At 46.1% G+C, this 26,423-nt stretch overlaps 1 protein-coding gene across 11 annotated transcripts in view; it reads right to left on the bottom strand.

Moving 5' to 3' along the window:
- Positions 1-653: 653 nt before the first annotated feature.
- The window catches only part of MAGI2 (membrane associated guanylate kinase, WW and PDZ domain containing 2), a 1,445,467-nt gene continuing 1,419,697 nt past the window's right edge, over positions 654-26,423 (bottom strand). For 8 of the 11 annotated variants that reach the window (XM_055133407.1, XM_055133431.1, XM_055133421.1 and 5 more), the window contains one exon: positions 654-3,481. In XM_055133407.1, coding sequence (XP_054989382.1) covers positions 3,012-3,481 — 470 coding nt within the window. In that variant the 3' untranslated portion in view covers positions 654-3,011. The remainder of the gene's footprint in view (positions 3,482-26,423) is intronic. The other 3 variants (XM_055133463.1, XM_055133470.1, XM_055133467.1) reach the window with 2 other exon arrangements.

The raw sequence follows: 26,423 nt of genomic DNA, 5'->3' as shown, positions 1-26,423 counted from the left end.
TTTTTGTACTTGATTTCATTGCCCACATGACTATTTTCCCTTTCCTAAAAGTTTATTGTGAGGGATATTTAATTATAAAAAAAACTGTATGAGATTGAAAATAAAGTTTTAGAATATGAGGCTTCTTGTAGACATTAGTTGGAAGTCTTGACAGGATTAAGGCTAAGAACTGTTTCTGTGGATTGTAAATTCCTCAACAGCAGATTGTCACCATCCTGTTAGCTTGTAGAACTATTGTAAATCTCTGCAAAAGTTTGCTGGCCATTTCCTTTGAACTCTTATGCTGTTATTTATTAAGTGTTGGCATCTGCATAAACTCCCTGGGATGCTGCATTAAAAAAATTTCAAAATTAAAAGGAAAACATGTGATGGAATTGTTGATACCTTAAGTCCTTTTTGGAATAAAAGGCTCAGTATCAATCAATGTAGCAAACAAGAGAAACATAGTATTAATTCATAAGTGATGCAGCAGCTGACAGGCAAATACCTACCAGGGTGTATATGAGAACATTGTTTACTGGAGTAGAAAAGTCAAGATCTCCTATGTTCGTCCAGTGCATTTATATTCAAATTTCAAAGAAGTCCTGTTGACAGTTTTTATAAATTAAGTAAACTCCCAGTAATTGTCACTTAAAATTAACACACAGCCTATATAGTTGGAAAAAGAAAACGTTTTTGGATATATATTTTATTTGACAGTGTTTTAGAATATCATACAGTAAACAAGATTTCTGTAAAAGTTAATTTATCCATAGTGGTGCGTTTCATAAAAATAGTTGCTCACTTACAGTCTTTCTGTGACTATTAATACATGGAATTATATTTATAGAGATACAGCTGTACAGGGTAAATTCACAGCTAACACTACACAGAAATATTATTTGGAATGGGATTTAGATGATGTGCTGTCCTCACAGGTTATGGATTACAGCTGCATAAAGCAATTACTGCACCAGTAGTAGCTATGAACTGTGCAAATTAGAGTTTATGCAAGCGTAATCTGAATTTTTTTTTCCTTTTTAACACATGGAAAATAAAGGTCAGAGAATACAGTACCAGGACGTGCAGCTACACTACAGAAGCATTGTCCAAACCAGATTCAATAAATTAATGGCAAACTATACTGGATTTCTAGTCCAGGGGAGAAAGACTAGTTGAGATTAAACCAAAAGTGCTACATGTGTTTGTGCTTTTGTTTATGACAAATGGGTTTTATTTTTGGAAATTGCTTTTACAGGCTGCAAGACCCTTCACTAGAGGCTTTCACTCACATTTTCCTCTTGTCAAACAACAAACTGCTCCTATGGCTGATGGAAATGAAAGGGGGAGAGTGCTCGGATAGCGTAATTACAAAGCAGGCAGGAGTCAAGGAGGGCGGCTATTAAGTGTGACCTCCTGTGAGACACCTGATCTTCCTGTTTCACTTATTTGTCTACAAGTGCCAAGAGGTAAGGCTGATTTGCATCTGAACATCCTGTAAGGGGCAAAATACCGGATGGAAGAGGCTTCATTGAGGGAGGGCATATCAAAGCAAAATTGCCCTTAGGAACATTTTGCCTTTTAATATTTGTAGCTACAAGTAAGTAGCAACGTATAATTAATTGAAGGTAGCATTTTACAAAGAAATAGTCAAACAGCAGGGATGAAAGTCAAGCCTTAGAATTTTACTAGAGGATCAATCATGAAGATGAAAAGGAATCTATAAGTTGTTAAGAGTTTTTTTTTTAATTGGCAAAAACAAGACAGTGAACTAAATGGAAACAAAAGAAGAATAAGGAAAGCAAAGCAGGAAGGGAAACTAAACAGATTTGTGTTCTTTAATGAAAATAAACTGGTTATAATAATGATTCTTTAACATTAAGGATTCATTATAATCTGTGCAATATAAGAGAAATACTTTGTCTCCGCTCTATCAACCTGTGAAAATGAAGTAATTGAAAGGTTTTCAAAAAGGCAGTAAAATAAGTGAAATATAACAATGCCGATATAAGAAGCTATTTTTGCTAGCCTGAGACAACAGGAAAACCTTTTCATAAAGGAACTGCAGCGTTGCCAATTCTGATTATACAAATTGTGGTCCTTCGGTCATAAAATTCCTATGTTCCATGAAAATCAATTTAGGACATATGAGCTAAACTGCAAAATTCTGACATGGAAAACTGTTCTCTAGGACACAATTTTTAATACCTTTGTTTCCCTACCACTGAAAATGTACAGAAATATGACTGGATCACAGAAATGGCAGTAAAAATGGCATTACACCAATGAATTCACTAGATTTCTACCCATCCTGCAGAGAGCAGGGAACGGTGCCGCTAATACAGGTGATGGACGCCAAGGATGAGCTGTGGAAACATCATGGGCAAACAGTTCTGTATGTTTCAAAGAAACCCTTTCACCCCTGTCTAGATATGTCAAGAACAATTTATTTACAACTCTTTAGATCAATTAAAAGATATAATCTTGTCTCAGTTTCAGCTTGCTCCGTGCAGTTTGATTTTTTTTTTTTTAAGGCGAGATTCCAGTTTGTGATTGCTCTTAACTTGTCCAGTTTCTTGATAGCAAGTTTGGATGACATCCAAACCCTTCATGCAGTGGAGGGGAATTATTATTATTATTATTACTTTCTCTTGTACTAAAGCTACACTGCACTGTCTCTCGGTGATGTTCTTCACGTGGTGATTTTGGTTCTGCCATAGCTGCCCAAGCTCCCCCCACCGGACCCCCTCCCCACCACCAGTGGATCCAGGGGTCTGGGGAGGGGTTGGGGTGGGGGGGTAACTTTAGGATCAGGTTCGGTTCTGCGCGTGCACACGGCAGGGCGCGGGCTCGTCGGACACGTGTGTGTGTGTTGGGTGGGGCGGGGGGACGGGGTGGTGGATGTCTTCCCGGCGAGGCTCCCCGGTCTCGTGGATCGATGCGTGTGGACGGTGCGAAATAAATTAAAAAAAAAAAACGCCTTGGCGACGGCATCGCAGGGAAGCGGCGTCGAGGCAGGCGGGCGAGCGCGTTCACCTGCCGGCGGCCGAGGCGCCGGGTCTGAGCACGCCGGGCAGCTTGTCGGAGCCCGGCACCTTCCAGGGCCCGGGCGCCACGGCCGGCTTGCGCGGGGGGCCGCTGCCCGGGGGTCGCGCGGGGGCGGCGGCGGCGGCGGCGGCGCGGGCTCCCTCCTTCCCGCCCCGCCGGGCCGCGTCCCCCGCGTCTGCAGCAGCCGCCGGCGCCCGCTGCGGGCTGGCCTCGCGCTCCCGCTGCTCCCCGAGGCGCTGCTTCTTCTGGCCGCCGGCCGAAAGCTCCTTTGGTTTCCGAACGTCGTGCTCCCTCTTGCTGTCCCAGGCCGGGTGGGAAGGGTCGGAGGACGGGGCTGGGTGCGGCGGCGGAGGGAACGGCGCGAGGGCGTCTCCGGGCGCCGGGCCTACTTCCGGCAGGCCTGCGGCGGCTGCGGCGGCGGCGGCAGCGGGAGCGCTCCAGGGGGCGGGTTCGTCTGCGGGGAGGGCGAAAGCACAGGCGTGAGGGGCCGCGCTCCGTGTGCCCTCGCCACCCTCCACCACCACCCGCACCCTCGCACCCTCGCTGCGGGCAGGGCAGCCGGTCCCTCCCTCCCCCAACCCGCCCCCAGCTCCCTGCACCCCTAACCTCATAAATAAGACCAGGGGAGGCAGGATCCTTGCAAATGCCCTTGACGGGGGGGGGGGGAGGGGGGGCTTCCAACTTCCCCGGGTGTCCTCAGGTCGGCTAGCCCTGCGTGGACGTGGGGCAGCACTGCACTCAGTGCTCTAGTTTCCCCCATCGGAATCGCCTGGGATCTTTATGAAAAATCCAGACCCAGACGACACTGAGGTCAGAGATTCCACTAAGGATGGGGCTGGGGGGATTGCGCAGCCTTTCATGCAGGCTCCCAGATGATGCCCACGAGGATCCCAGAACCAGCTCGGAGAAGAACACGGGCTGCGGAGTCCTCTGGAAGAAGTTGGGAGAGTGACTTTCTCAGCCGTTAGGTGTCACTCAAGGCATAAGTCTAAGATGCCACCAGACACTCTTAGAGCTTGCAGAAACTCACCCAAGCCCTCTCCGTGCTGTCTCTCCTTTCTAGGGCATAGAAATCAGTGCCCTTAATTCTCTTTAACGGTTCTAACGTTATGAAAGGCCCACCCAGGACTAAGATGAATGATTCTAGGAAGTTTAGCTTTAACATTTATTTGGGATTGAAGATCTTTTTAAAATAAAAAAAAATTTCTGGAGACAACTTATAGCATAACACATAAAACACAGAATGATAAAAAAAGATGAGACATGAGGGTTTTTTTTTTTTTTTGGTAACACCCGGCAAAGCTCATTGGTTACCCCTGGCTCTGCACTGAGGAATTACTCCTGGCAGTGCTTAGGGAACCATACAGGATGCCAGGCATTGAACCTGATGGGCCACGTGCAAGGCAAGCGCCCCACCCTCTAGCCCCCAGATATAATACTTTTAAAAAAGTAAACAATAGGTCAGAAGCCAAGTAGTGGGGGAACAGGTGTGTTAGAACTCTGAGATGAGTTAGTTACTATGATAAGCACAAACATTACTCTAGAATGTCCAGCTATTAAAACAAAATTAAAGCAGGCAAATAACATACAGTGAGCCCTCGCTATTTGTAGGGAGGATCGAGGAAATCTTCAGATTTTGGGGGATACCATTCTCGGGGTTAATTTTTCTTTGGAGAATTGATGTAGGGGCAAGAGTGGGGAATAAATAAGCCTCAGTGAGAGCTGAAGGATGCAGGAGTGTGCATCCTTGCTGGCTGTGAGATTCACTCTCACACACTAGCCTCAGTGCATCTGGCTCAATTTCCTGTCTCTGTAAAGTGTTATGTTTGGAGGCCACGGTGAATTCTCAATTGCGGATATCATGGGTCTTCTGCTTTGTTAGAAAGTGAGGATTAAATTTAGTACCTTTGATGCTGATTTATAGAGACAAGGAGAAGAAGGGAACAGTGGGCTGGATAGTTTCACCTGTCGACAATCAAATCAAAAGGCTTATCTATGACATGAAATTTGAATGGAGTGCTTAGGGCACATATACTCTTCTGACCATAAACGTATCATTATCATTGTTCACATAGTGAGAAAAAAAATCTATGAAAAGTATCAGAAGACCTGTAATCTAATTTTGTCTCTGACATTTAGCCATGATATGATTTTTGGACCAACTACTTCAATTTTTTCTGAGTTTCATTTTCTTCTTTTATAGCACAGGGATAAAATGTCTACTGACCTCCATGTCGTTTCAGAGGAAACCCACATTATGATGGGCGCAGAGCAGTACTAATGATATTTACATTAAGTTGGGTCATATTTTCCCTCTGCACCCCAGTGGCTGTCCACAGACACACAGACGGCCCAAGTGAAGCCAACACTGACAAGTGCATTTGCACGGGATGTTCTGAACCAGTGCAGTGAGTCATCCATTCTGATAGTGCGTGGTCCTAGGTGAGGTTTACTCGACCCCAGGTACTCTTGGTTACCTTAAGGACTATTCTGAAATTCTCAAGTGCACACATAATGAAAATTGGAATATGTTTAACTTTGACTGGGCTGAAGTTATTTTGTTTTGGGGATTCGCTCCCAAGTTGTGTTCACGAAATTCAGGACCCCACCCCCACCCCCCTCTTGCCATCCCCACTAGTAAAACCTGGTGAACTGGAAGGGCAATGCTAGGGCCTGAGGACGCTGTGCTATTTGGGCCCTGTACTGGCAGGGATATTCGGGCCATCCTGGGGGTTCTAGGGGCCTCCAGGCTGTTGGTGCTGAGGGATGGGGCCTCTCAGGCTGCACTCAGCAACATTTGGGAGACTATGTAATGTCAGAAGTTGAGCCTGGGTGGGATGCATACCAGGAAGGCACTCTAACCACTGTGATATCTCTTGGCCTTGGGGGTGAGTTTTGGGATTTAGCAAACGTGGCAACTCTGCCACAGGAAGGAATTTCCTGAAGGAGTTGTAAGTGTCTTCAAAAGGCATCACCAGAGGGTCTTTCTGCAGTGGTCATTTCTAGCACAGCCATATCTCACACTTCAACAGCTCTTTCCCCCATCGTTAGATCACATATGGTAGTCAATTAATTGGCCTCCAATTATTTTGGACACCCAGGGAAGCTAATAATGTTCACACCATTTCCTGAATAAGGTTTTCAAGCAGAGAGGCTAAGTAACTTGGCCAAGATTACAGAATGAGTAGGCCGGGAATACAATGTGGGGTATCAACACTCATTTTACTCACTAAGGACATTTCCCTCAGATGTAGCCTTGCAAATAGGGTTAAGGTAAGTGACCTAGCCCTGCTCAGAGGTCACTGCTGACCAAAGGGGGGCGCTCAGTACTCTTAGCACCAACTATGGAAAATCCTGTGATGATAAACTTGAAACTCAAATGATTCCGAGTGCTATACATATATATAAAAGATCTTCTTATTATAAAGGATTTCTCTAGTGTTTATAGATCATTAAATACTTAATGGCAGAAACTAAAAGCTAAAATGTTCTAAACCACTACTAATTAAGAATATTAGTCAGAAATTAAAATGATTAAAATGAACTAGATCATAAAGCCAAATGATTCAAAAGATGGTCATTTGTGTGTGTGTGTGTGTGTGTGTGCGCGCGCACGCGCATGTGTGCAAATGCACATGCATTTGCATTTAGAAGCTTTTATTTTTCTGGACAAGAATTCTACATTTTAGTATCAGGCCCATGGTATCTATACCAGATCCCAGTCCCAGAAGCTCTCTGAGGTCCGAGAGGGGGGCAGCAACCCCTTCCCCACTCTGCTCTACCTTCAAACTCCCTGGGAGGGTATGCAGAGGTCAGGAACTTTCCTTAGTTAATATTTTAGAGTCTATCCTTTATGATATACTGCCACGCAGTGCCAAGAAAGATGAACTACCTTGAACCTACCCTCTGGCTAAAGCACGTGCTCATTTCTCTGAGACAGACTTTATTTAGACTTAATAGACACTAAAAAGGCAAAATCAAGGGGGCTGGAGCAAGAGCACAGCGAATAGGGCCACGCAGCCAACCCAGGTTTGATTCCCAGCATCCCATATGATCCCCTGAGGACCATTAGGAGTAATTTCTGAGTGCATGAGTCAGGAGTAACCCTTGTGCATCACTAGGTGTGACCCCCCCCCAAAAAAAAGGCAAAATCAACCATACGGGTGTGCTGCTTTTTTTTTTTTCACTGTCCAAACAATGTCCCCAGTGACCAAAATCAGAAAGAGAAAAGCCTCCATCACACCCACCTGGCGTGTTCACTCACCTCTCCCCTCGGCACTGAGAGACTGGTGTACAAGGTCATCATCAATGGTATATCTGTGTCAGGCCCAGGGGCCCCCTAAGCACTTTCTCTCACCACCTTGTACACAGCTGACTCCTCCCAGAAACTAACCAGATTCTTGGCTTCCATCACATTTCATTTTCCTGCTTTTTCTACTTACCTTTCTGGCAGCAGCTTCTCATCTACACTAGAGCCACCTGCTGCTCTGCCATCCCAGGTGACTCGCCTCTGAGTCACATCACTGGGCCTATTTTGGAACCGGAGGCAGAGCCCCTCCCTCCCAGGTGGGTCCCAGAAGCCTCCACACCTGCTCCTTGGTCATGTTAAAGGCCCCCAGCGCAGCGCCTTCCTGACCCGCTTGCTGCTCCACCATCCCAGGTGAGGCTTGTCTCCAGCTAGTAGCACGGGGCCTGTTCTAGAACAGGAGGCAGGACTCCTCTCCTGGTGAGTCCCACAGCCTCCACATCAAACCTGTGCCTTATCAAGGGCCCATGTCACAGCTCCTGAAATGGCCTCGCCACAGACCTCCTCAACAAATCACAGACTGCTCTTTATTCTGGTTATTCTTCCCGACATTCTGTGAGGATGGTCAGAGAAGACAGAGCGTCATCTCCAGCTCAATCCCTCAGCATCTTCCAGGTGGGATAACTACCTGGATAAAGACTCACCCTCAGCACAGCAACAACACTAGAAAACCAATGGGGAACACACACAGAAACACACCAAGCTCAATGAGCAAAACAGTATCACTGAAGACATAAACAAAGCAGTCAATACGCAGACAGTGTCTTTAGCGACACCATGATGGGGATGTTCAATGAGTTCAAAGAAACGAATAGCACAAATCGTACATCTTACCTGCTACACTATTTCGCCAGCCCCTGCAATCCAGTTTTGAGTGGGAGGACGGTGATGAAATGGAAATCAGTGTTTGAGGGGGGAGGGGAAGTTTAGTGGGAAATGTTTAGTGTTTTGCATACAGAAGGAGGAATTCTGTGACAGAAAGTATATGGGAAAAGCTCCCAACTCTCATCAGTGTTTCCTGGAGTGCAAAGAGAAAATCTTTGGATCCAAGAAAACAGTCAATTTCTCCCCAGATTTAATAGATTTCTTCCATCTGTGAATCTGATCTGTCACAAGGGTGTAATGCCTTTGCTTAAAAGAGCCTCGTCACCAGGGAATCATTAATTAGAGCACAAGGGAATGTTCAGATGGAGTTACAGGGAATAGGCCATGAGCATACATTCCCCTGAGGAGGAGAAAATCCGTAATTGCTGAGATCAAGACTTTTAAGCCAAGATAGTGTTTCCCCTTCCTTTTGTCAGTTTAGTGAGTATGGATTTCTCATAGAAAGCAGACTGAATAGTACATAATTGGATATTATTAATCCATACACACACACACACACATACAACACTGAAGGGATGATTCGAGATTGCCCCCAAAGAAGCCTCCTTCTGCCCCCAAGAGAGCCCGGCAAGCTACCGAGGGTATCCTGCCCGCAGGGCAGAGCCTGGCAAGCTACGCTTGATGTAGAAAATATGCCAACAACAGTAGCAAAAATGGGTCTCATTTCCCTAACCCTGAAGGAGTCTCCAGCTGAGTTGGGAAGAACGAGAGGGCTTGTCCTAAGCAGACGGTGCACCAGTCAACGGGCGGGAAGGGGCCCCGCAAGCAGCTGGCCCTTGAGGCGTCCCGCAAGAGCACGCCAGCCACGGGCGGTGTGAAGAAGCTGCACCGCTACCGGCCCGACAGTGGGGTGCTGTGCGAGATCCGCTGCTACCAAAAGTCCACGGAGCTGCTCATCCGCAAGCTGCCGTTCCAGCGACTGGTGCGGGAGATCGCGCAGGAATTCAAGACCCACCTGTGCTCCCAGAGCTGGGGCTGTCATGGCGCTGCAGGAAGCGTGTACCTTGGGGGGCTCTTGGAGGACACCTACTTTTGCACCATCCACACCAAGCGCGTCACCATTATGCCCAGGGACATCCAGTTGGCGTGCCACATCCACGGAGAGAGGGCATAAAGTTTACGATGCTAAAATCTCAGGGCTGGGACAAATGGAGACGCTACTGGCGCCTGCTCGAGTAATCGAGTAATCGATGATTGATGGGATGACAGGGCTACAGTGCTACACACACACACACACACACACACACACACACACACACAGAGCATTCTCTTTGTATCTAAAGATGTATTATCTCATGTCTGGGAGATAGCTTAATAGTCTGGAGGGCATGTTTTGCATGCAGGAGACTCATGGTTCCCCAAGCACTGCTGCGAGTGAGCACTGAGTCAAGAGTAGCCCCTGAGAACTGCTACAGAACCAAGCAAACACAAAATAGAAAAGATTTACTGTCTCTAAAAAGATCCTGTAGGAACCTAGAAATATTGAAAAATAAAATGCAGTCCTTTAGTTCATGCCTGTGATAAAAATAACCTCATCTACTGTGCTTCAACAGCTTGATTATTTTATAGAATATAACCGAAGTGACAGTAACCAAAGGGGTGACTCGGTAGGAGTAAATGGCTTATTGCAGTAAATAAGTGTCTGTAGTATTGATTTTCTCAGGTGACTCTTATCTCCAGCACAGATTTGTATAGAAGAGGAAACTAATAGAATCAAGGAACTGTTTTCTATTTCCTGTGCTGAAGGGCAAGGGGGATTCCTCAGGAAGGAGCCAGAGGTTGTCACAGAGGAAGAGGGTCTGTTTCCATCCCCATACCTTGCCAAGAAGTCTTTGGGCTTCCAGCTTTTTTTTTTTTCCCCCTTTTTGGGTCACACCTGGCGATGCACTCAGGAATTACTCCTGGCAGTGCTCAGGGAACCATATGGGATGCTGGGAATCGAACCCGGGTCGGTCATGTGCAAGGCAAACGCCCTACCTTTTGTGCTATCGCTCCAGCCCCTGGGCTTCCAGCTTTGGGATGATCAGTCCCCCAAGCACTGAATGAAGGATCTGGCACTGCTCTCCCCTCTCAGCATAGGGCTGGGGTCCAAGTCTCAGTGGATGAGGGAGATGAGAAGGTCTTGATGGTGTTATGATCATGGTCTCACCAGCAAGGACAGCGGTTAATACTGACTAGCTTCAAGCCTTTGAAATGTCTCTACTCGCATGAATGCATTCAAACGTGCACACTTCACTGCTAAGCAAGTGGAGGCTTAGTAAAGAGGTTAAGTAACTTGCTCAATGCTACACAGCGGGTCGGTAATAGAGCAGGGTTGTGGATGGGCTTTTTGAGTGGCGATGAACCACAAGCTTTGCTGAGCCACTGTCACTAGACTCCTTCACTGTCTACTATTTGGAATGAAAATGAGGCTCATTTCTTCTGGGGCCACAGGACAGAAACTTCCAACTGAGTGATTGTCAGAGATGGATCCGTCATTATTTCACACAGGGACTTGGAAATGCTGTTGGTATCTGAATGTGAGACACCAGACAGTTTCCGTACTTTGAACACTGATTTCTGAAAACATGAAGACATGAATTAGAGCCAGAGAAAAAGTCTAACTAAACTTGATTTCTGGATATTATATGCTACAAAAATATTCCTCACAATGGCATACCTAGTGCCTGGATTGATCTGAAAAAAAAAATTCTGACAGTAGAAACATGGAGTGAATTTCAGACTACTATCTCTATTGATTATGTGAATGAAATGATTGTGCAAAGAGATCCAAGGGTTTGGTATTCCTCTTTCTTATAAAAACCTCTCCTGAATGCAACCAACATACAGGTGGATGGGCTAGAGAATATAAATGTGGTTTACTGAAATCTATTTTATACTAATTTAGACTATTATAGGAAAAAACCCAAAATGATTAGAGTAGACCAAAGCACAGTAATGTAAAGCTATCTGGTGTTCAGAAGAAAAATAATTTAAAGATGTGTTCAGACTGTAATGGTTCATTTGGATCTGTTCAAGCATTACTATGGTGATTGCTTTTTGTAACAAAATATAAATAAGGAAATATGAGAACTAAAAAAATTTCAGAACAAATTAATTATTTTATTTTACCTCTATTTCTGAAGCATTGTTTCCAGTCTGGAGGCGCTGTTAATGGCCTTCACCTTTATTACCATGAGATGTAAGCTAGGTGTTAAAACATTAATAACTTAAAAACTTGTGCACATATTCGCTTATTGATGTTTCACATTTATCCTCATTTTCAAGACATAATGAAAGGTGAAGCCATAAAACACCACCATGGCTGAAAAGGCTTGATGGTGCCTTAACTACATTTATTGAGGCTTTAGATGAACCAGAACTGCTGTCTGTATCTCATACACTGCCTTTTAATATGCACAATTATAAAAATATCATTATTATCCCTATTTCACAGATGAAGAAATGAAGGCTTACATAAATGAAGTGATTTGCCAGCTGGTAGAAGAGATGACTGACTATGGGACTCCAAACCCTAAATCAAATCTAAGTTCTATTCCAGTGCTGTCTAAACTCTTCTACCTCAGGACACAAAAAAAGAAAAATAATGTTTAGGTCTGGAGAGGTGGTGCAAAGAGCCAAGTGCTTGCTTTGGGGCTCTAGCACACAACTAGGAATAGCCCCTGAGCGCCACTAGGCGTGGCCCCCAAATCAGAAAGAAAACAAGAAAGAGAAAAGATACTTAGACATAACTATAAATCCTTTAGGTGCATTACTACCCTCCCCCCAAATTATTAAGACCTGAAGATGCCAGCCAATCCCTTATTACTTGCCTCACGGACTAAAAGAGATATTTATTTAGGGCTGGAGAGATAGTACAACAGGTAGGACTCTAGTCTTGCACATGATGATCTAGGTTTGATCCCTAAGCACTATCAGAAGAAATTCCTGAGTGGAGAACCAGCGGTAACCCCTGAGTATCGCTGAGTGTGTCCCCAAACAAAAACAAACAAACAAAAAGCAATCAATAACTTGCTATCAGCCCAGAGGAGGTTATGACATGGAGCACAGATTCGGGAAACCAGTCATTTTTTCCCCCAATGAAGTAAAGTCTTGATAATCCAGGGGCTGGAGTACAGTGGTAGGGCATTTGCTTTGCATGCACCTGACCAGGCTCCATCCTGAGCACCCCATGTGGAGCCTATGATCCCTGCCAGGAGTGATCCCTGAGCACAGAGCACAGAGCCAGGACTAAATGCTGAGCACCACCAGCTGTGTACCTTCCCACCCCCCACATCAACAAAGAAACAAACAAAACAAAACAAAATAATCTTTTTTTTTCTTTTTGGGTCACACCCGGTGATGCACAGGGGTTATTCCTGGCTCTGCACTTAGGAATCACCCCTGGTGGTGCTGGGAATGAAACCTGGGTTATCTGTGTGCAAGGCAAACGCCCTACCCTCTGTGCTATTGCTCCAGCCCCCAAAACAAAATAATCTTGATAATCCACTATGAGGCTGCCCCCAAATAAGGCTGAGTTAGAAAAAGATCTGCATTATAAAAATATGAGGACTATTCTGGCTCATATATATCATGCATAGTTTATAAAACAACACATTCTTTTCAGATATCTTCAGTGAGAATGGAACAGTTTTGGTTAATAGAGAGGAAGAGATTAACCTGAGTATCTCTTGATATTCCTCCCTGCCTTGCCACTCCCTCATCCCTGCTTCTCCAGTGACTCAGGCTGAGGCCACGTTCCAGAATCTTGAGGCTCTATAGTTTGGAAACCACTGCATGTAGATGAGCTCTCTCTAAAAGCTCTCTTCTGTTTTGTTTTGGGGCACACCCAGCAATGGTTAGGGTTTCCGTCTAGCTCAGCACTTAGGAGTTACTCCTGGCAGTGTTCAGGGGGCCATCTGGATTGCTGGGGACTGAACCTGGGTAGGCAGCATGCAAAGCAAGCACCGTACCCATTGTACCATCACTCCGGCCCCCCCTAGAAAAGCCTTTGTTAAAGGCCTGCTCCTGCTTTGATGGGAGGAGCAGGAGAAAGTGAGGGAGACTAGTTACTGGTTTTCTTTTTATCTTTTTTTTTTTCGTCTGTTTTATGGGCACCTCCGGTGGTGCACAGGTTCCTTCCTGGCTTTGCACTCAGGGATCATTCCTGGCAGGACTTGGGGCACCATATTACTCATTTTCTAAATAGGAGTCTTTGGCCAGCAAACAGAAGAGCCATTACTTGCCTTGCATGTGCGAGACCCTGAGTTTGATTCCTGGTACTGCTGGGTGTAGCCACGGTGGTCCTGGAGCATTGCCAGCAGCACGCAGCGTGGCTTCCCCATTACACCAAGCCGGGAGTGAGCCCCAGTGCCACTCTCCAGCAGGGCCAGATACAGGCCCTGAACTAACTGAACTGCAACAGAGAAAAATGCTCAACACCATCAGTAACAAATTGCAAATTAAAAACTAACGACTGGGGCTGGAGTGATAGCACAGCGGGTAGGGCACTTGCCTTGCACGAGGCCGACCCGGGTTCGATTCCCAGCATCCCATATGGTCCCCTGAGCACCGCCAGGGGTAATTCCTGAGTGCAGAGCCAGGAGTGACACCTGTGCATCACCGGGTGTGACTTAAAAAGGCAAAAAAAAAAACCCCACTAAAACCCAAAAAACTAACTACTATCCCACTACTACTGAAATAGCTAAAATTAGGGGAAAATACCTGACAATGACTTGAAAACAAGCAAGGACATGGAGCCACTGGACCCCTCCTGTGTTTTTGTGACGAGTACAAAGTAGAATGTTAGGTTAGAAAATGGTCTGGCAGTTTCTTAGAAAGTCAGACAGTTAGCTACCATCTGCCTCAGTAATCCCACTCTGAGGTCTCTAATGAAGTGAAATAAAAGTGACAGTCATACAAAAAAGTATACGCAGAAGTTTATAGTGTCCTTTATTCTTAACCACCGCAAACTGAAAACAACCTAGTTGGCTCTCAACCGTTAGACAGAAAAACCCAAGGACAATGGGACGGCGTCAGCTAAGGATGAACGACACCCAACGAAGTGTAGCTCAGCGTCTCAGAGGGTAATGACAAATAAGAGCTGTATGTAATGAGAATTGTGAAAGTGTAATGAAAATTAAGAAAATGTGATGAGGACTGAGAAACTGAAACTGACCCCCTAAATTAAACAATAGAACGGAGGGAGAAGAATTCCTTTTATGACCCCAATTAACGGAGCTAAGGGCTCACCAGCCCACTGGCTTTCTGGGAGGTGCTGGGCTGGACAGATTTAGGGGAGCGTTTGGGAGACAGTACACAAAGGCCACACCAAGTGGGCAGGGTATACTGACATTGTTTTCCTTTTGGGCACCTGAAGGCCATACCATGTGGGAAGGATGCACTGATTGTTTTTTCTCTTGCCAATTACTCTGTATCTCCTGTTTCACTGATTAGAATGTATGCAGTTAGTAGCCCACCTTTAGAGGATAAAAGAGAGACCCTCTTTCTCTCTGCCTTGGGGTCCTCAGCGCTGAGCTCCTAATAAACTTACCATCCTATCCTGAGCTCTCTCTCTCTTTCTTTCTCTCTCTCTCTCTCTCTCTCTCTCTCTCTCTCTCTCTCTGCTCACTCACAGCTCATGCCAGCACGAGTCATAAGCTAAGTGAGAGGAGACAGAGGCACAGTCTGTCCTGCGGGCTCCATTTCCATTCCATTCTCAGACAGTACTTTCCAGGATTTATGAGTGGCAAGAGGCATGGCCACAAGAGAGAATGAGCACATCTGCATGGATTACGGAACTTGACTGTATCTTGATTACTGTAATTGATTATATATCATGTACCGTTGCACATGTTTTCAAAGCTGAAGGCCTGGGGAGAAAGCTTGAGTGGAAGTCACATGGTTACTGTGTGGGAGACTTTGAGTCTCACTATAAATTCCCCAGCCCTCCCCTGCACTGCTGGCTGGGGCCTTTGGACCCCCAGGCTCCTACAGTAAAAAAACCATCTACACTAAAAAGGGTGAATTTTATTGCATGCAAATTATACCCCAATTCAAAAAATGTGAATAAGTTAATGATGCAGATGAACTTTTTGTTTTGCTTTGTTTCGTTATTTTGAGCCTGACCCAGAGGTGCCTCAGGGACTATACGTATCTCTCAGCTCAAGAGTGACCCTGGACAGTGCTTGATGACCCTATGTGTTGCCAGGGATTTGAATCAGGGTCAGCAGGATACAATGCAAGTTCCTTAATCCTGTATTCTCTCTTCAGTACCAATTAAGCTGTTTTAAACGCTGGCACAAAGATGTCTTCAAAAATTGGATATGTGGGACTGGAGAGATTGTACAGCAGGTAGGGCGTTTGCTTTGCACACGGCCAATCCGGATTCAATCCCTGGCATCCCAAATGGTCTCCCAAGCACTGCCAGGAGTAATTTCTGAGTGCAGAGTCAGGACTAACCGCTGAGCATTGCCGGGTGTGGCCCAAAAAAGCAAACAAAACAAACAAAAAACGAAAGCAAACTGTACATCAATTAAAAAAAAATGGATATACTTCTATAAAGAATGCTCCCATTACCCACACTGGACCAAACATGCCTCTATCCCATGAAACTGGCAAGGAATTCTGAGTTCTTGGGCATAACAGAATTTACTTATCTATTTATTTTGGCTTATTGGGTCACTCCTGGCAATGCTCAGTGGTGACTCCTGGTTCTGCATTCAGGAATCACTCCTGGTGATGCACAGGAAACCATATGGGATGCCGGGGATCTGACCAGTGTCGGCCCAGGTTCAAAGCAAATGCCCTCCCTGCTGTAGTATTGCTACAGCCCAAGATAGCAGAATTTATTATTTATTTTTATTTTTTTTATTTTTTGCTTTTTGGGTCACACCCAGCGATTCTCAGGGGTTACTCCTGGCTTTGCACTCAGGAATTACTCCTGGCGGTGCTTGGGGGACCATATGGGATGCCGCGGATCGAACCCGGGTCGGTCGCGTGCAAGGCAAACGCCCTACCTGCTGTGCTATCGCTCCGGCCCCCCGAGATAGCAGAAATTAAATGAAAGAGGTCATACTTTAATCTTTAGAAGGCCCCTTTACTGTTGTCTGAAGTGGCAATGAGCAGAAATAAGGGATGATAATAATCAATCATATGCTACCAATTACATGAGAGAAACATGGACACTAATAATAGCTGCTTCTGGCCAGAGGCAGAGGAAGAGAGGTCAGCTTCACAGAGGAAGCGTGTCAAATTCCTACTCTCTGGGTGTGGACTAAATCCCCTCCCTCCCGCCCCTTTGCAACCCCTGTTAGTCATCTGTGAGTGAGACTCTGACCTGAGTGAACCCATTTCTAGGCTGAGGTACCACAAAATGTGTGCAACTATACTCCCAAAAACGTGTTCCAGGGAACAAAATATTAGCACTCCCTCCCCTACCACACCGGTCCCAAACCCAACTATTTGAATACTCAGCATCCAGTGAGACCCAACCCCTGAACTCAGATTACAGAACTAAGGTTACCAGTATGGGGGCAGTGGGCAGGGAGGGAGAGGTGGACAAGAAGAGACACAAGGTCAGTGGTGGGAGGACTCTGACACTTTGATGATGATCTCCACCACCAGGAACCTTACACACCAAAACCAGTATCAGCACAATTGAAGATTGAACCATGCTGCTTTAAGAACCAAATCAAACAAACCAAACATTGAACCCCAGTGGCCAGAGAGCTAGTATAAGGTGTGGGGTAAAAAAGAAGCTTTTCTTTCCACTGACTGACCCTGGTTCAATCCCTGGGACCACCTTGAGACACTACCTGAGGTACCACAGGGCCCAAAAGGCATCACAACCTCAGGTTCCGGAATTGAACTCCTAGCGCAGCTGGTTGAGTCTCTGGGAGAGGCTTAGGGTACCTGAGGATGGGTGTTTTAACCTGTTTTTCTTTTTGTTATTATATCGTATTGATTGTTAGACCACACCTAGTTAACTCTTTGCAGTGCTCAGGGGTTACTACTGGCAGTATCAGGGGACCATGTGGTGCTGGGGATAGACCCCAAGTGCCCAATATGCAGAGTATATGTTCTGACCCCTTGCACACTCTCTTTGGCCCTTACTTTGCTTCTTTAGAGACAGACACAAATACTCATGCCCTGGCACTGCACAACTGTCGCCTTCCTGAACAGCAGTACTTGCTGGGCACTGATGACCAAGTGACCTAGAAGGTAGCCAGGCAGTACCTAGATCTGTCCCTCTTCTCTCATGAGTAGAGAAAAGGCCCTTTTTTTCTTCCGTAAGTATATATTGAGAACCCTTCATTTGTGATATATAGTTACACACACTGAAAATACACCTGTGACTGGATTCGGTTCCTGGTATCCCATATGGTCCTCCAAGCACTGCCAGGAGTGATTCCGAGGGCCTAGCCAGGAGTAATCCCTGAGCACTGCTGGTATGGGGTGTGGGGAGGGGGTGCAGGGAAAGAAAATACACCCGTGAGAAAAGCAATGCTGCTGATGTCACATAATTCCTATCCAGTGGAAGGGACAGCAAATGAGGTTACAAAGAAAGAAGAAACGGTCTGATATAGATCAGACCTGTGAGGAAATGTCAGGCAGGCAAGGCAAGAGGAGTGCGGGGTGGGTACAGCTGTAGGGGAGGGGGTTCAGGGGCTCATGAAAGGGGAGGGTTGGAGGAGGAGCTTCTCTGGGGTCCTGAGATGAGAGCAGGAATGGAACAGGAACTTGGGGCTGGACAGTGGAGGCCACCAGACAGGACTGGGAGGGAACAGGGGCAATGGGAATCTGGATTTCATTCTGAGTGGGAGAGAAACTGCTCGATGGGTTCCAGGAGGACTTTTAAAATGAATGTTATTTAATCAATATCATAATACAGATTTGATTCAGTACTGATAAATTAATTTCCCTTGTGTTGTCTCTGCAGTAATTGGTAGTTGTACATAATTGGGTTATTATACTGCCCTAGATAAAGTTGTGTGCCATGTGCTAGCCAGGGATGGGACATCTTGGGGTGCTGGGGACCCCAAACAGCAGAGCTACTGGGATGGCACCGGGGCACGTGAAGTGGTGCGGGGGTTGAACCTGCAGTTACATTGGCCTCCACCCACCTGCTGAGCCTCACTGCCCTGAGCGTCTGGGAGCACTATTTCAGACAGAAGGGACCTGGGAAACAGTCAGGAGGCAGGAGGCCAGTGTGGGGGCCCAGCCAGAGGCAGTGTGGCCTGAATGAGAAGGTGAGGGAAGCAAGGGCTCCAAGCCTGGATTCAGGATGCACTGGCAGACAGATTAGACTCGATGCCCTGGGGAACCTGAGATTGAGTGTGGGGAGGGGAGGACTTTTGGTTTCTTTTTCTATGAATCCATTAGAAAGCATCAATTAGAAAATCCCCAACCTTTGGGGGGGCTGGGGACAGGGACCCAAGGTCACATTTGTTCTTTCAAGTAGTAGCTAAGATGTTACAGACTCTCAGTTCACATTCTAGACTTCTAAGGCAAGTTCAGGGGCTGGTGGGGGTATGTGGGGGCTTTGGGGTGGGGACAGAAAAGTGTGTGCTTGTGCATGTGTGTGTGTGTGTGTGTGTGTGTTTGGGTGTGTGTATGCGTGTGTGTGTGTATGCGTGTATGTTGTGTGTGTGTGTGTGTGTGTGTGTGTGTATGTGTATTTTCCTGTCTCAGAGGAAGGCTGGGGGCAGAGAGAAAACAGTGTTCAATATTTGGTACAGTTGGCATACAAAGGGAGGGTTAGAGTTCACCAGATGCAGAACAAATGTAAGAATGTTCTAGAAAGTGGTATCAGCAAGTGCAGAGTGGTTTACTGTGGAAACGGCAAGGGGAAGTGAAGTCTGGGGGTGTGGGTTGGTTGAGATGCCTGGACGAGGGAGAAAGAATGTCACCCTCAAGACAATGGAGAGCCAATGACATCTCTAGGCAGGGCGGTGACAACGGTCATCCCTCCCTCTTAGCTAACTGGCGAGCCAATTCACCGATATTGACAAACAAATTACACCCGCACTAAAACTTATTAAAGGTGTTCTGCTTCAGACAATCACGTTGTTTTAAATTCTGTTATCAACAAATAAAATTTCTTTTTTGTTAATTGCTATTGGCAAGCAGAAGCAAGATCATTCATGAGGTGGAGAAAGGCTATTAATCTTGCAGTTAATTAAGATTTATTGAACAGCTACTCTGTGCCAGGCACTGGGCTAAGTGCTGGGAATTCAGCACTAACAGAATGATGTCCTTGCCCTTTGGAGCTTGTTATCTGAAGTAGACACAGAACAAGTGATTTAAGCTTTGCTATGTCATCAAAAGAAAAGTTAAGGAAAAAAGTAAAGGGTGCTCAGAAGCATTTAAAGGGAATCTAATCTGATTTAGGGGTTCAGAAGGCTCTTTCTCTCTGAACTTGCTTTAGCAGTATTACCCAAAGTGGGCAATACCATCCATGGGGGTGCTGGAATAACCTGGGGAGAGGGGGTAGTTGTCTTGGGTGCCTTCGGGGGACACTTGCTGTTTGTTTGCTTAACATGACACTGGTGCAGCAATTTGTGTTAATTAAACCACATTCATGGGTGAGCCACTGCTGATATATCCTGACGATGCTCTACAGCGTGGACTTCCACGAGGGAGGAGAGCCCTGCATAATTTTTTTTCTGAAAAAGGGGCGGTAGGTCCAATAAGTTTGTGATCCCCTGATCTAAAGTGAAGACTAAACTGTCTATAATTCTATCAGCTGCAGTATCTGTTCCTATTTCTTTTATTTCTTTTGCTTTTTTTTTTGGGTCATGCCCAGCGATGCTCAGGGGTTACTCCTGGCTCTGCACTCAGGAATTACTCCTGGCAGTGCCCGGTGGACCATATGGGATGCTGGGAATTGAACCCGGGTCATCTGCGTGCAAGGCAAACGCCCTACCCGCTGTGCTATCGCTCTAGCTTCTGTTCCTATTTCTTGAAAATTAATCTTTCTCTCAAATAGTTACTTCTCTTCCTCTTCAAGTCATGTCCAGATCAGGTCTACCTTGAAATCAGAAAACCCAACTCTCACTTTATCCAAACTAAGTTATTCATTATTTTCCAGAAGTAGGTACACAGTTCTGACTTCTTACTGTTCATCATGCTCTCATTCATTTCATTCATTCATTCATTCATCCATCCATTCATTCATTCATTCATTCAGACTCTGCACTGTATGTTCAGTGTTTGAGACTCTGAATTGACCACCAGGGGCTCAAGCACAGGATGTAAGTAGAGGAGCTACAACAATTTTCTCCTTGGTAACAACAATGAGGATCATGAGTACAGGTGGGTACAGAAGAGCCATTGGAAGGCTTCAACATGAAAATTTCAGAGATGGCAACAAGATTTAAAATTTGAAGATGAGATCATATAGATGTAGACCTTAGTTTTGCAACTGACCAGCTGTGTGACCTTGGGAAAAGCACTCAACTTCTCTGAGCCCATGTGATATAATATCTGCCACTGACATGAAAATTAGCACTGTAGCTCTGTCATCCCATTGTTCATCGATTTGCTCGAGTGGGCACCAGTAATGTGAGACAGACTTGTTACTGTTTTTGGCATATCAAGTATGCCACGGGAAACTTGCGGGTAGCTTGCCAGGCTCTGCTATGTGGGCGGGATACTCTTGGTAGCTTGCTGAGCTCCCCGAGAGGGACAGAGGACTTGAACCCGGTCGGCTGCGTGCAAGGCAAACACCCTACCCGCTGTGCTATTGCTCCAAGACTGGAGCAATGAAAATTACAATCACTCAAATTATTGCAAAAGCTAAAAGAACACTGAATACAATTTTTGGCACATAGTAAGTATGTGTAAGTAGTAATGATGATGAAAAATCAGCTAAATTCTCTGAACACTTAACTGTGCTTAATGTTGTACAAACATTTTGTCATCAAAGTTCATAACAGGCTGGAGAGATAGCTGAAAGGGACAGTATTTTCTGCTCACAGGAGGCATGGCTCTGATCCCTGGAACCCCACTGGTCCTCTGAGCACTGCCAGGGGTGATCCTCCTCTACCCTCTACAAGTCAGGTGCATACCCTGAGCACCATCAGTTGGACCCCAAACCCTAAAATAAACAAACAAAAAGTTCCTAAGGAACCTATGAAACAGATACTATTATTAGTCACTACACAGATAGCACAGCAGTACAGCACTTGCCTTTCATGTGGCTGTGTTTGATTCCTCCGTCCCTCTCGGAGAGCCCGCAAGCTACCGAGAGTATCTCACCCGCATGGCAGAGCCTGGCAAGCTACCCGTGGCGTATTCGATATGCCAAAAACAGTAACAATAAGTCTCACACTGAGAGATGTTACTGGTGCCTGCTCAAACAAATCGATGAGCAACGGGATGAGAGTGACAGTGACACAGATGAGGAAAGAGGTCCATGGAGACTGACTTGTCAAGGGAGTCTCCCCTCCTACTCTATGCAGACTTTGTTTCCACAAGGAGCAAGAGAGACAAGTGAGGCTTTGCACCTTTCTCTCCCTCTTCCTGCAGAAGATGTTGGGACGAATGCTCCAGCCCCAGGGGAAAATGAAAAGCTACAAATTCTCCTAAAACTTCACCTGCGTTATGAAGTCCCACCTTGATGGGACCGGAGTCCACCTCCAGGTGTCCCTGTCAGAAAGCCACGCCAGGCCCAGCCAACAGGAGCCGTGGGCTGCCAGGGCCCTGCAGAGGCCGGCCTGGCCACATCACAGACCTCCCTCGGTACTGTGGGCACTAGGGCGCCTCTGTTCGCAGCTTCATTGACTTGTTCCTGAAGGTCCCATCTCTATTTGTCCCATCAGGATGCCGACCATGTTAGAAAAGCTTCCCTTCCTCCCTGTGGGCATGGAAAATCGCCCGCAAGGATCACGAAGAACAAACCAACCCTCTGAGACCCCCCTGCGGTCTTGGTTCTTCCCAGGTATGTGAGGGGTGTGGGGAGTGTGGATGGACTGGACCTGTCTGGGTGGTGAGGAGTGACAGGAGCCAAGGTCTGACGGCATTGGCCATGGGCTGAGGACAGACAGTTTGATATGGGGGCTGGCAGCGCTTGGACAGGGAGTGAGTTGGCCTCCCCTTTAAAAGGAGAGTTTTTGTCACCAGCCACCATCCAGATCACATGGTTTTCTCTCCCGGAAGGGAGCAACATGACGCCTGCCATAGCCATGCCACCCGACCCCGCGCCAGGCTGTTTCACTAGGGGCGCCCCAGAGGGGGGCGGGTGAGAGCCCTCCCCGCCCCAAGGGGCCCAGCCATGGCAGCCGAAAACCTCCACAACCCAACCTCCTCCATACTCAAGGCTGCTCCCCACACACTTGGATGGAGCCTCACGCACAAGTGAACATATTCCTGGACCAGGCGACACATCATAAGACACTCCCTACCCATTCACCACATTTGATGGGGTTCAAATAGTAGGCAACCTATCATAGAGAGAAATATATATATGTATATGTACATATATATACGATATATATATATATACATGAAAGTTCACATCACTCAACCTTTAACAACATGTATGTGATATCCTAAAGAAGATCTTAATGGCCCCTGCCAAAATAGAAAATTTTTCACACTGTTTCCTTTGTAGCACTGTAACACTGTCATCCAGTTGCTCATCGATTTGCTCGAGTGGGTACCAGTAACATGTCCATTGTGAGACTTGTTGTTACTGTTTTTGGCATATTGAATACACCACAGGGAGCTTGCCAGGCTCTGCTGTGAGGGCAGGATATTCTCAGTAGTTTCAGTAGTTTTCCGGACTCTCCAAGAGGGATGGAGGAATTGAACCCGGGTCGGCCGTGTGCAAGGAAAACGCCCTACCCGCTGTGCTATCACTCCAGTTGTTTCCTCTATGGGTACTTTTCTTTTGGTAGCATTTTCAGCGCTTTTTCATAACAAACAATACAAAATATATTATTTTGGTTGTGCTTTGGGACAGGGATTTGGGTTTGGGATAGAGAAACATCCCAAATATGGTGGTGGGATTGGTGTTTGAATATTAAATGTAATCAAATATTGTGAACTGCCTTATGTAATAAAATGAAAAAATATAAAATTAAAGGAGAGATTTGGCTGGGTTCCAACCAAGGCTGCCAATGACTTTTAATTTCTGCAAAGTCTCAGGTTGTCTTTGCAACAAACGGATGCAAAATCAACCTCCAAGGCTATTTCGGGCTCAGATACAATGGTAGACGCCAAGTAAGTTAAGTTTCAGGTTTAGCAAAAGACTCTGCATGATGTCAGTTCTTCAGAAACAATAATTGAAGCAAGAGACACCAGCAGTTCTGTTGGAATGTCACTGAAGATACAGGGCACCAGGGCCTTGCATGTTCACAGGAGGAAACTGCAAATATGGCAGCACCCCCGGTCCAGCGTTCTGGTGCAGAATAGCCTGAAGAAGGCCTGTAGCAGGGCTGGGAAGATGGCTCAGGGACTTCAGACGCACTGGGCTGGCAAGCCATTGGCCTCCAGCTCAAACCTCAGTGCTGGCCACTAGCTCTGAGGCAGGTTTGAGTGTTCTCTGACAAGGAGGATTGGTCACGTGCTAATGGGTTTAGAAAGTGGCCAGGGCAAGTGTGAGGCCCTGAATTTAATCTCCCTTGCTGCCCATACACCAAGGCAATCCTTGGTGTGAGAGAATTCTTTTCAAAATGAAAACATAGAATTATAGAATGTTTCTAGGCCTTGATCAGGGAGAGTGATGGAGACTGTAAACAGGGATCTATTATGTCCCCAGCCCAGACATTTGGAAAACTATGGAGTAATTCATCCTCCTGATGTGATTCACCCTCCAGAGACTCCCAAGTCTCCATCAGACTCAACTTTCAAGATGCGGCCAAGGTGGCTGGAGAGACAGTACGGCTTGCCTTGCTCACCACAGACCCCAGTTGGTCCCCAGGCACTGCATATGGTCTCCTGAGCTCCTCCAGGAGTGATCCCTGAGCACAAAACCAGGAATAGTCCCCCTGAGCACCACAGGGACCCCAGGACAAAATAACAATAATAAAATATAGCTTGATAGTAATGTACTATAAATGTATAGTACTTTTGTGTGCTCAGAGCTTACTCTCCTGGAAGTGCTTAGGGAACAATATGTGATACTGGGGCTCAAACCCAAGTCAGCTAGCTGCAAGGCACACACCTCAACCCCTCGTACTACCGTTCTGGTCTTAGAGTTTAGTCATTTATTTCAGTGCTAATAACCAATCTTTCCTGAGCCCAAGCATAATGAACACAGAATGTGGGAATAATATGCAAACCTAAAGAAGACTCAAACTTCTCTGGTGAAAACTGTAATTGATTCCTATTATTAACTAACTTCTAGTCTAGTTCTATGGCACCAGATCTTTGCATATTGGAATCACGTAGTGGGTCAAAGACAATTGAATTGATCTGGGTGGCAAGAAATTCTTCAGGGCTGAGGCCCACTGCTCCACACTTCATTCATTACCAGTCCAGGTTCCTGCCATCTGAACCCACACCTGAACTCACGTGAGACTGACCTTTGCTAACCCCGGGAAAGTTGAGGAAGCCGAGGTTAGGGCGTCCCCTCCTGCCCTTCTTTAGAAATGCAGTGGGGAGGAAGCAGCCGAAAGGGGTTGGATCCATGTGGATCCAAGTCTCAACTCTCAAGTTGGGTGCAGGTACTAAATTCCACTCTTGCTCACAGGTTGCTGCTATGGACTGGGGTGAGCTTGGGAAAGCTTTAGAATTACGCTTTAACCCCTTCCTGTTTGCATAGTGACTCCAAAGCTGTCACTTGCCCTCCTGGCACTTTTCTTCAGAAAATAAATACAAGAACCAGGGCCAGCAGGTAGGGTGTTTGCCTTGCACTGGCTGACCCGGGTTCTATCTCCGGCATCCTATATATGGTCCCCTGAGCACTGGTAGGAATAATTCCCGAGTACAGAGTCAGCAATAATCTCTGAACATTACCAGGTGTTTGCCCATAAGCAAACAACAACAGCAATAAAAGTATATACAAAAAAGAATGCCCATTCACAAGCCTCAGGAGGGTGCCCCAAGAACACCAGTGGGTATTGGAGATGACTGTGGTGAAGGAAGTCCATGCCCATGAATTATTACTGTTATGAATAGTGACTTCCCTGTTCATCTCTATTAGGACTGGTACACGTGTGCTGGAAGCTGCTCTCTAAACATCTCTCCCCAGATAATTAATGGGAGGATTGCTCTCCCAACCTGCAGAACGGCATTAGCAGGTGGCTCTGGGATCCATCTCTCAAATGTTCAGCATTTAAAGACAGCGGCTAAATGATTGCGCCTTCCCCCTTTTTCCAGTCCTCCCCCCAACCCCCTCCTTCTATGCTGTTCCCACCCCAAGTCCATGAATGAGCAGCATCCACTTCCCAATTGACTGGGTTCTAGAGACTTCAAGGTTGAACCTGAATAAGGTCAATTTCCCTGGAAGACACCCTTCCCTTCCACACCACCTTCCTCTGCCCCCACACTGCGGCCCGGTTTTTTCAAGTTCTTTTTCCAGTTCAGTTGTTCTAGCCACTTTTGAATTCTGGCCTAATCACCCTATCCTTTGTCAACACAAAGTGATTGTTTAAACGGCTCCATCAGATGGTGCCATGGGCGACTATTTCCATTTATTATGATTTATTGCCTGTTTAGCACCAATGTGCCAGGCACAATCAACAGAAGAGGAAGCTTCAAAAACGATTTTTCTTTCTGCTCCAGAGGCGCACAGAGCAAAAAACAACCAGTCCCAAGAAAAGGCAAAGAAGACTCTCATTGATGAGGATCAGTGGCTATTTGGAAACGGGGTTTAATTTTCCAGATGAAAAAGAATAAGACTTTCTTGTAGCCATTGATCCCAGAGCCCAGATAATGTTGATTAAAGAGGAATGCTTCAGGTTTTTATGCCAGGCTGGGAAGTAATTTGTCAAGAGATCAGCCAAAGTCACAGAAACCCACTGAAGGCAGGAATCTGCAAGTATTCATCTTTGATAGCCATCTACCACCCAATGCACCTTTAGGCACTGAATACATGCTATTTAATGGATTGATTTGAGTGTGAGACACCAAACAATGAATGTTTCTCATCTGTGATTTAGGGAATGGATCTCTTTTTTGTAAATTCAGCTTTCCAAGAAAGAGTGTATCATCATTTTTATTCTTCCCTTAGGAAAAAAGAGGAGGAAGCAGGTACTGAATTGCAATTTCTGAACCGCTG

Source organism: Sorex araneus, chromosome 1, assembly GCF_027595985.1.
Source record: "Sorex araneus isolate mSorAra2 chromosome 1, mSorAra2.pri, whole genome shotgun sequence".
Classification (NCBI taxonomy): Eukaryota; Metazoa; Chordata; class Mammalia; order Eulipotyphla; family Soricidae; genus Sorex; species Sorex araneus.
This window is presented reverse-complemented; position numbering and strand designations above follow the sequence as displayed.